This window comes from Cygnus atratus, chromosome 9 (genome assembly GCF_013377495.2).
Source record: "Cygnus atratus isolate AKBS03 ecotype Queensland, Australia chromosome 9, CAtr_DNAZoo_HiC_assembly, whole genome shotgun sequence".
Classification (NCBI taxonomy): domain Eukaryota; kingdom Metazoa; phylum Chordata; class Aves; order Anseriformes; family Anatidae; genus Cygnus; species Cygnus atratus.
Window position 1 is genome coordinate 24,816,176 of NC_066370.1, and position 9,838 is coordinate 24,826,013.

The 9,838-nt window shown below is 40.2% G+C and overlaps 1 protein-coding gene across 1 annotated transcript in view; it reads right to left on the reverse strand.

Annotated features, from left to right (window-relative positions):
- The window catches only part of RSRC1 (arginine and serine rich coiled-coil 1), a 144,538-nt gene that overhangs the window by 60,328 nt on the left and 74,372 nt on the right, over positions 1 to 9,838 (reverse strand). The window contains exon 6 of the mRNA XM_035566536.2: positions 994 to 1,045. Within this exon, the coding sequence (XP_035422429.1) occupies positions 994 to 1,045 (52 nt within the window). The remainder of the gene's footprint in view (positions 1 to 993; positions 1,046 to 9,838) is intronic.

Below are 9,838 nucleotides of genomic sequence, written 5' to 3' on the forward strand. Positions count from 1 at the left end.
TAAATCATCATGATCCCACCACAGTGTAAGGTTCTCAGATAATAATTTCACATGTAAGTGCATCAAAATAACTAAATAAAGTTCTAAATAACTGTTTGGAGACCGGGTGAAGGGAGGACAAAATCTCCACATCAAGGCAGAGATTTTTGCAAGGCGTCAAAGAGCAAAATGAACCTCGGTCTACATTAGCCCACTGGCCAAACACACAGCAGTGCTAGAGTAGTGTAAAAAAAAGAAATAAAAAAAAAGAAATAAAAAAGGGAACTCCTGTTCATTTGGGAACGAGTATGTCTTGGACTTACCTCGGACTTAGATAAGTATCTGCAAAAAAAGCAGGCTTAAAAAAAAAGGACTGATCTTCTAGCCTTTGGTTCAATAGAACAAGAGTTTCCATGAATTTTTAAACGTGACACGAAGCTACAGGATTCCTCCAATTTCAAATTGAATTAAAAGTTCCAAATAGTTACTGAGACATGCATTTTGCCTTCCTTGTTACTAGTGCCAAACAAAATAGGAATGCTTCTTTCTGGAGGGCACTAATACGGAGGTCAGCCTCTTGATCTGACGCTTTTGGAAAGCTTGCTACGTATTTCTGCTACCACTTCAAACAAAGAAATATAAGTATTTATATGTACCAATTTAGTTCAATGCTAGAAACTAAAGAAACAAAACCAATTTTTTCAGAACACAGACTAGAGTTTCAGTAGCAGCAGCAAGAGGACAAACACGTGAAGTCTGAGTGCCGGTTCTCCAACAGCAGACAACAAAAAGCACTTACTTTATCTCCTTAGAGGAGTTTAGTAAATGCCAATGATGATGCACACCAGTTGCAACTTAACCAGAACCTGAAGTGAGCTATGGAGAAAGGGACTCAGCCTTTGCCAAACAGAAAACAGTAACATTCCTATCTTGATAGGTTTCATTTGTCTGATATTATAAAAAGAAACATGTACACTTGAAGAATATAATTTTACTTATAATAGCAAGACTTACCAGCTGCCTCAAGAACCAACTGTAATCTAGCTTTGGCCTGTTCAGCAGGAGTCTGAAAAGAGAGGATTTGTAAATCTTCACAACTGTTTGCACAATCGACACGCGAGGTCACGTTACCGGCTACGCAACTCCCACGGCTAACAGCGAGCCCTCACCTCTGCAGGTGACCCAGTGCCACACGGTATCCAAGGAACTCCAAGACGGGAACAAGTACCAAGCCCTTCTGAGCTAGAAACTAGCAGGTAACTTTTCAGAATGGAATAGCAAACACAGTTCTGGTCGTGCAGCAGCGTAGCAGCCAGCCCAGCGGTGCCCAAGCACCCACCTCCTTTCCCAGGGCTGCGAGAGCGATTCCTACCCGGCAGCCACCGCGACCCCATCACATGAAAATACATGCCTGTACAAACACCCTCAAAATCTGGTCTTAAAATGATTAATATGGCGAGTTTTTCACACTTCTTCTGTTATCTGTTTTGATTTTTTCCTTTCCTTAAGGTATTTCTTCACATCTGTTGGGCTGAGGAGCACATTGTTGGCTGTGTACCCACTATGCTAATTACTCCAAGTGATGTTTTACTGTGTCCAATGCGCTTGCCATCCCTCTAATTTTGAAGCCACTCAAACGTTTTCACTGTTAAATTTATACATAAACCACATTTGTCACGGAGTGCAGAAGTTGATTATTTCTGTAAGCATCTGAAAAGTTTGGGAGGTTTCTGCTCCGCGCTAAAGAGAACAAAGCACGCAGAAGTTTCTGGTGTCATCCTTCAGCTTTGAGAGCTCTTCTGGGCAGACGTTGGAACCAGAACATTTTTTCTGATACCCAACGTAAGTTGGCACCTTTCAGGTTTCACCTCACTGCCGACACAAGCATCAGTCAGGGCAGTCGGGCAGAGCTCTACGCTCTGAATGTCCCAGCTGACGACGCTCTGCAGGTAAGAGCGATAGCCCTGAGCAGACACCGGCTTTGCTCAAAATCTCTTGCAACCAAAGACATCTCAGACTGCGTTGTGTTTGACATCACAGATTAGGGAAGGATTGGTGTTGTATTGCCATAAAATACAGTCCCTGTGAAGTGGCCCAGTATTCTGAAGTTTCATTCATAATTTGAAGGTGTGAAAGTTTACAAAGGTTCTAGTTTGAGTATCTCTCACACTGTGCAGAAGCATACGCATTCATCCGCTATCTCACAAGAAAGCTGCCTTCTGCTTTTTAGGTGTTTATTCCTTATTCATTCACTAACATCCCCCCCTCTTTTGTTTTTGTTTTGGTACCATTACATCTACTCTTGCTAAGAGAGTCACAATTCAATTCCTACTACAATAACTTATAGACAGCTCCTTTCATTAGCATGCACTATGAAAGACGTTACATTCATCAGCAAACTGAAAAAATATAAACTAAGCCACAGATTTCAGTTTACAGGGGTCTAAAAGTTTTAGTTTAGAATTTTAATAACCATTTGCACAAACCTAGTTGTTGGGCAAAATTTAGTATAACTGCTATACCAATGCTACATTCGTGTTAACCACCACTCTTGGTGGCAGCTAGAAAAAGCTTGAAATTCATTGTAAAAATATCTTCACTTTTCTTCCTCCTGCAGTAACTGAGTGCTGTCTGACGCAAGCTGGAAAGCAACCCTTCGTGCTTTCCCAAAAATACAGGAAAATACAAAAAATATCTGAGTTCACTGGGAAAACCACTGATATCATCAGCCAAAGACAAAAAGAGGATGACACACAGGTTTAGCACAAGCTTTAGGATTGCCACCAACTCTGCTCATATGAAGCGGTCACACAGTTGCTGTCTGGAAGGATGGGAGGAAGTCATCTCGGGGACAGCACGCAGAACTGTACAGGTTAAGGCCAAACGAGGAACAAGGCACTCAAAAGCTTACACAGACTAAACTATGTGGCGGAACTGGGCTGATACCTCGGAGATTAGGGAGATAGGGGATGGTGTGTTTTCTTTTTGGTTTATTTGCTTGGTTTTTTTTTTAAGCTTTCCATCAACAACAGTTTCCTTTTGAACAGCTTCCCATCTTCTGGCTACTATGAAAAAGCCAACCAGTGGAAAAGCAGAAGATGGGAAAACATGAACTTCTATTTCTAAGAAAGTTTGTATCATTACATTACTAAACAGATTTCACAAGTTAGGTTCAAAGATACCCACATGACTCAATTGTTATTAATACTTCAAGCAAATATTGGATTATATGCATTCAATTTTTAATACAAGATACTTTAGGAAGATGCAGCACGTCCTTTTTGACTTGTATTCCTTTGCAGTACATCTACTGCATTACACTCGTAGAGCTTTCAAAAATAGCATATATTTTTTAAAATAAAATTGCCCTATGATCTCAGCACTTTAAATCTGGTTCTTATTGTTTCAAGGAAAAAATTGACAACAAAACAATCAAACCCACACAAGTTGCTAGCTAGCAGTAGCTACAGGGAGTAAGGGATGTGCCTGATAGGAGCTCCAGAGATGCCATCGGTGTCATGTTTTCCTTTCAAAAATGTTCAATTGCAGGGGGAATTCCGCTGTTTTTATTTTACTGAGATAATTAGTAAGTTTGAAACAAATGCTTCAATTCAGGTACTAGATTTTATTTTTACAAATCTTCCTGCTACTCGTGATAAGTTTTGGACTGAGAGGTCAGTATTCAAGTGAAACTACACTTGGGAAAGTTGAGAAAAAAATTGCCAATGTCTAAAAAAAAAAAAAAAAAGAAAAGGAGTCCAAACCTCCATTTGAACTAATGAACAGTGTGAATATTGCTAAGTAGTGCACGTGCCTCTTGCCAGTGTCAGACAACACTACCCTACCACATGAGTCAAGCAGTTAACCACGACGAAAGGCTCTGAGTTGCAGTGTGCTCCTGCCTAATTTTTTATGAACACGGAGTTTTCACGTGGAATGTCACTGACGTTTGTCTGTGCTAAAACTGGTTCCGTTCAATCCCTCCTATCCATCACTAATGATATCGGCCAGGTATAACGTGCTACAGGACTTTTCTCTCTTACGACATGTCTATGAAAGCCTTACAAACCCGAGTGTGACAGGGATCAATTTGCATGTATTTTACACAACTGTTTTATCTTTGCGCTCGGTAAATACAAAACCTGCCGCCTTAAAGCCTTCTGCAGCCCCACGAGCAGCCGGGAGCGACAGCCCCCGAGTGCCTGCTTTCCGCGGCAGACGTGATTGACATCCCTTAGCTGCCCGAGCCACACGCGCTGCCTGAAATTATAATTAAATGACAGACTTGCAGAGGGGATGTAGGATATCAAATTTGTTTAACGAAACCAGTCAAGTTCATCATTAAAATTTTTTTTTTTCCACTTACTGATAAAAGCACAATTTTCTGCAGGCCCACAACTGCCCTCTGGTCTCTACGTTAGAAAAATACAACGCCACAGATCTCCCAAACTTTGTAAGCCAGTTTGTTTATGCCAGTTGAAACGTCTCAGCGTTACGTCTTACACAGACTGGCGTCCAGGTTCCTTCCTGAAGCTGACTCACGGCCCCATGGCCAATTGCCAGTGCAGCAGCGGCAAACGTTCCTGCTCAGGTTTTGGGAACAATATTACTGCAAGCACTCGTTGCAGCTTAAAATAGAACATGAATTGTACTTGTGTTAAATATAGGTCTCCTCAGCAAGATGTCATTTCCCTAGTTAAATTTCTCCGTTGCAATTGTACTAAGATTCCAGTTTAAAAACCAAAACAATACCCAAAGGACTCAGCAAATAAACACCAATTAAGTAAGCCCATATATGACTCTGGAAGCTGAACACAAATCCATCGTCTTATTTCTGCTCCAGCTTATCATCAGTTACGTTCCTGGGGACATTCCTCTGGTCATTCCCAACACCTGCAGAGCTCAAAAAAAAGTGTAATAATAATAATAAAATGACCCAAACTTAAGTTCCCTAGCTGTTGGAAGAGTGGGCCATCCAAAACAATTGAGAATAGATACAAAGTAGGTCAAAAACCAACAGCAAACTGTTGCAATGAATTCCAGAAAAAGGAAAGTTGGGAAGACAGAGTATAGCAGAAACACCTCAGCATCACTGCAACCAGGACTCTTTTAGAGGCTTTATCAAGTGATTCCGCTGCACGTTCTCAGCTTGATTTTTGCTTTTCCACTCAGAACCACAGGAAGGGTTCAGGACAAAGACTGGTTTTGACCAAAGCTAACCAACTCTCCGTGCAGTTCAGGAGACGCAGCCTTACCTGCGCTCGCCGACTTGCGCGGGCCCACGCACGGGGCTGGCAGAGCAGCGGGAGGCGGCGCGTCGGGACGCCGGGGCTCACGGACTGAGCTGACAGGAGCTGACTGAGTCCAGCCGAGCAAAATGCCCAAGGATTTGGTTAGCTGGGATGAAGGAGAGAATTGTTTTACAGTGATACAAAACTGCAAAGTTTTGTGGTTGTTGGGTCGTGGGGGTTTTTTTGTGCCAGATGGGGCTGGCAGACGGGAGCTCTGGACTGAGAAATGGCAGCGGAGGCTGGGCCACCAGAAGCTCCAGCTGAAGAGGGGTGGGTGGGCGTTATCCGAGGGCACCTGCACCGTCCAGACTGAGGCAACTCTTCCAAAGACTACTTGTTGGCAGTGACCGTTCTGTGAAATGGACGGGGTCCTGCAGAGAGGAGAGGCTCCTCCAGAGCAAAAGGACAACCCCACACTGCTCTGCTGTCTAAATGGCGCCTTCACGGACAAACGTTGCCTCGTGAGTCCACTGAATCTCCTCAAATATGCTCATACGTTAGCTCAAAAAGACAAGCTGATGTTCTCGCTGAAGTGCCAAAAGCTTTAATTAAAGTGCTACATGAGAAAAGCAGTCAGCAAGGCACAAAACAACCAGGCCACGTCTCACAGCACCAGCAATTACTCCTGTTCCACATTAAAACGTAGGCTGGGCTTACAGCCTCAGCAGCGATCTGGGGAGACGCCGAATGACGGCATTCTACTGCATCTACAGGTAAACGCATTATTTAGGGGTACAGGAGGCTGAAAGCCTTAACCAGATCAAGTGGTAATAGCAGCACAGAACAGCATAAAATGTAATGCTGATAAATACAGAGTAATGCAGATTGGAGAGAACTTCTCACTCGCCTTATTGTGTTCTCAAAGCGTACTATCAATTCAGGAAAAAAAATAGTTTAGGCATCATTGTGGACAGCTAAAAGGAGACCTCAATGTATATCAGTAATGAGAAAAGACAAGGAAGAAATGAAAAAAATTAAACAAAGGGGATAGATGTATAATTTCATTTTAATATATTCTGTAAGTCAGTGGCCTGCCTTCACCTGAAATATTATACATCCCAATTCTAGTAAATCTATCTCAACAGGGAGAGAGCAACAAAGAACCCTAACCCCTGCCTATCTTTTAAATAGAGTTTGATCAAATTATGAAAAAGATTGTGTGACATGTTTGTTTAGCATAGGAACGGAGGCATTCCTTTTGAGTCATCCCTTTCTCATTAGGAGATTAAAAAAATAATAATTACCAAAGGAAGTGAAAATGAAGAACTTATTTGTATTACAGAACACCTCATAAGGGCATGCAATATTAGAAAATAAAATAAAATTAAAGAAGACTGAGAACTTGTAACTGTCTTCTTTTTCATACAAAAGACAGAGCAAACAGAATGAATTTGAGGTTGACAAATTCAAAACTGACAGAGGAACATTTTTTCCTCATTAAAACAAACAAACAAAACAACAGAAGAATTCACAACATGAATTAGTAACAGAGAAATGTAACAAGCATGCCCAGCATTACTTGATTTATACCCCTGCATTTTCAGACATTAATCAGCAGAAATGACTGGATGCTAAATGGTATTTCTGATGTGGTGTTTCTTCTCTGATACAATCAATCGGTAATGCACAGATACAGGCTATGGCAGGACCACTGTTCTGACCTAATGTAGATCTACCTGCTCCAAAAAATAAAAAAGAATGATTTCTTGATAAACTGTGAAAAAGGATAAATTGGGAAAGTGCACGAGATGGCACCGACGCTGTTTACTCCACAAACAAGGGAGGTGTTTCCCAGCTTGCCTCCTACCCATAACTACCTTCCTGTTAAATACAATGGGGAAACGATGATTTGTTTTTACAACTATCCAGCTGATGCGCTAGCTGTAGGAAAATGATCAGCAGCTAAGAGTGGAACACATCAAATTTGTATTATATTGACAGAGCAGTTTTACACTCCTACTATTACATAGGACGGAACTGAAAAAAAAAGAAAAAATCTGGGAAACTGTCAGGCTGCTTGCAGTCTAATAGTCTAATTTTTTATTGCAAAAACCTGGTGCTTGTTTGGTTTGTTCGTTTGTTGCTGATGTTGCTTTTTTGTTTGCTTGTTTGTTTTTTAAACTTTACGTAAGTAGCCTAAGAGGAACAGAAAACATTGTAAGCTCGAGAAACTGCCCATATTCTGTTTCCTAAGAATTTTTATGCTCTTTTATGGACCTCTCATCAACACACATTAGTTACAGTCTAATGCAAATTACTGACATGTTCCATGTTACTACTGAAATAGAATTGAGCATAACAAAAATCTTGATCTTAGATGTTGTCAGACCTACGCAATTATCAAAGCACGATGTACATGAATTAGAAGTGGAAAAAATCATGTAAAGCATGGGATAATAACAATATCTGTCCATCAAATACACAGATGCTTTTGGCACTTCCATACAAAAAAAAAAAAAAAAGAAAAAAGCCAGCATAAGGAACATGAAAAACTATGAAAGGGCAATCATTATCAGGGAAAAAAAAAAAAAAAAGAAGCCAAAAAAGCCATTTTAGCCTTTAAGGTATGTAAAGGCCTCAGGAAGAATAAGACTAATGATGAAAAGTACGGCTTAACTAGCAAGACAGCCACTGCACCGAGGAGATAATCAAGCAGGATCTTTCCGTGGAAGAAGGCTCTCCCAGTCAGAGCTGGGAGGAAACATCTGTACCCCGACAGAAAGGTCTGGAAAACTTTCCCGAGCCGCACAGACCACCCTGTCCACTCCTGGTACCCCAAGGCTGCCGAGCTATCCAAACCGGGGCAGAAAGACAACAGAAGGCAATGAGATAGCCCAGTCACTGAAATTCAGAGCCTTTCAGAGGGGAAAGGCAAGATCGTTGGCACAGCTCTAAAGTCACAGCTCTACAGCTGCTGAGCAACTTCAGGCAACGTTAGAATTTTCTGTTAAGGAGTGTTTTGACTACATGCTTTTCGTCCAACTGAATTTTCTTAAACAAATTGAGATCAAAAGGGAGAACGCATTATATTGTCCCTAGTCATAATAGGCACTTTGACATGTGCCATATCTCAAGAGCAGAGGATTCAGAAAATCCTTTTCCATCTCTCATCCAGGACATAAAAGGTCATTAAAGCGCTTGGATTTGTTAACTTTAATCACACATTCCCTGTATCCACTCCCACTTAACTAGGTTTTTTTTCCACGAGAGACACGGGTTACCACAATATCTTCAGGGAACCATTATATGCAAGGTGGTCAGGAAAAAATGCAGCTTTCTTTAGAACATTCCCAAAAGAAAATTTCAGATATAAGTAACAATGGCTTACTGGAACAAAATCAAAGGCAGCAGCCAATGTCTGTGGCAAATAGCCACATATAGCTCCAACATATGTCAGCGATTTTCATTCCGTATTCAAACCGTTTTGCATATTGCAGTAGCAAGTGCTCCTTTAAAGGACCGTAAAACATAACGTATCAATTTCAGTGAAGATTATTGATGAAAAGCAAGGGAAATGGCCTTCATACTGGAAGTGGATACAGCACATGGGTTAACTATGCACAAGAAATACACAGAGTTGTAAACAAGATTTAAAAATTGGCAGATCCAGGTCTCTTAAAAAAAGAAAAAATTACTGAAAATGTCAAACTCAGGCAGTTGTAAAGTCTGCATGAATTCTTTAAGAGAGAGGAAAATATAAATAATACTGTATCCACACACACATTAATGGCTAAAAAATTACCACCTACCCATTCATTTAGCAGCAGTCTGTAATATCTTGTATTTCTATTCTCAATGAAATATAATAGCAATCATACACAAAAATCAACATGTTCATGGATAGAAGAGTTGACAGAATGGATTTTTGCATCAACTTATTTACACGGTCATTATTGTACAAGTTTATGTATTTTTATAAATGTACCCTTTGAAAATAATTCTGATTACAAATCTTTGAGCTGAATTCAAACCGAGGAAGACAATCCTTCTAAGTGTTATAGGAAAAATGATAGCCCAAAATTAAAGGTAGGACGGATGCGTCCTGCTTAAAAAAAAAAAAAAAAAGTTGTTAATATTTAGCTTCTAATAATGAATTTTTCATTTATCTTTTATCACAGTTTTATATTTCTGGTAGATGATACTACCAAAAGCCTAGTCTCTCTATATAAATAATATCAGATAAATCCAGGTTCTTGAAAACAAATCTCTCAACACATTAGAAATTGCTCTTGGACAGCTGCAGCTCAAGCTGGATTGGCTAGAAATAAATGACCACACAACAAGAGATAACACAGATTAATTAAAAAGAGTGAGAGTTTACACTTGAATTACTGCTTTATTTTCTCCCACAAAGAGATGAGTATTCTTTAAACATAATTTTCAAAGACACATCTAAAAGAGAAAGGGAGTCACAGACACTGGATGGAAGTGCAGTAACTCAAAAATAAAAGAAAAAACATCCTGAAAACGAAAAGCACGTCAAGCATCACAAACATTTACAAACATCACAATTAGCACCCATTTTAAAATAATCCTATGTTCTATCACGACTTAGTCCGTTGGACAGT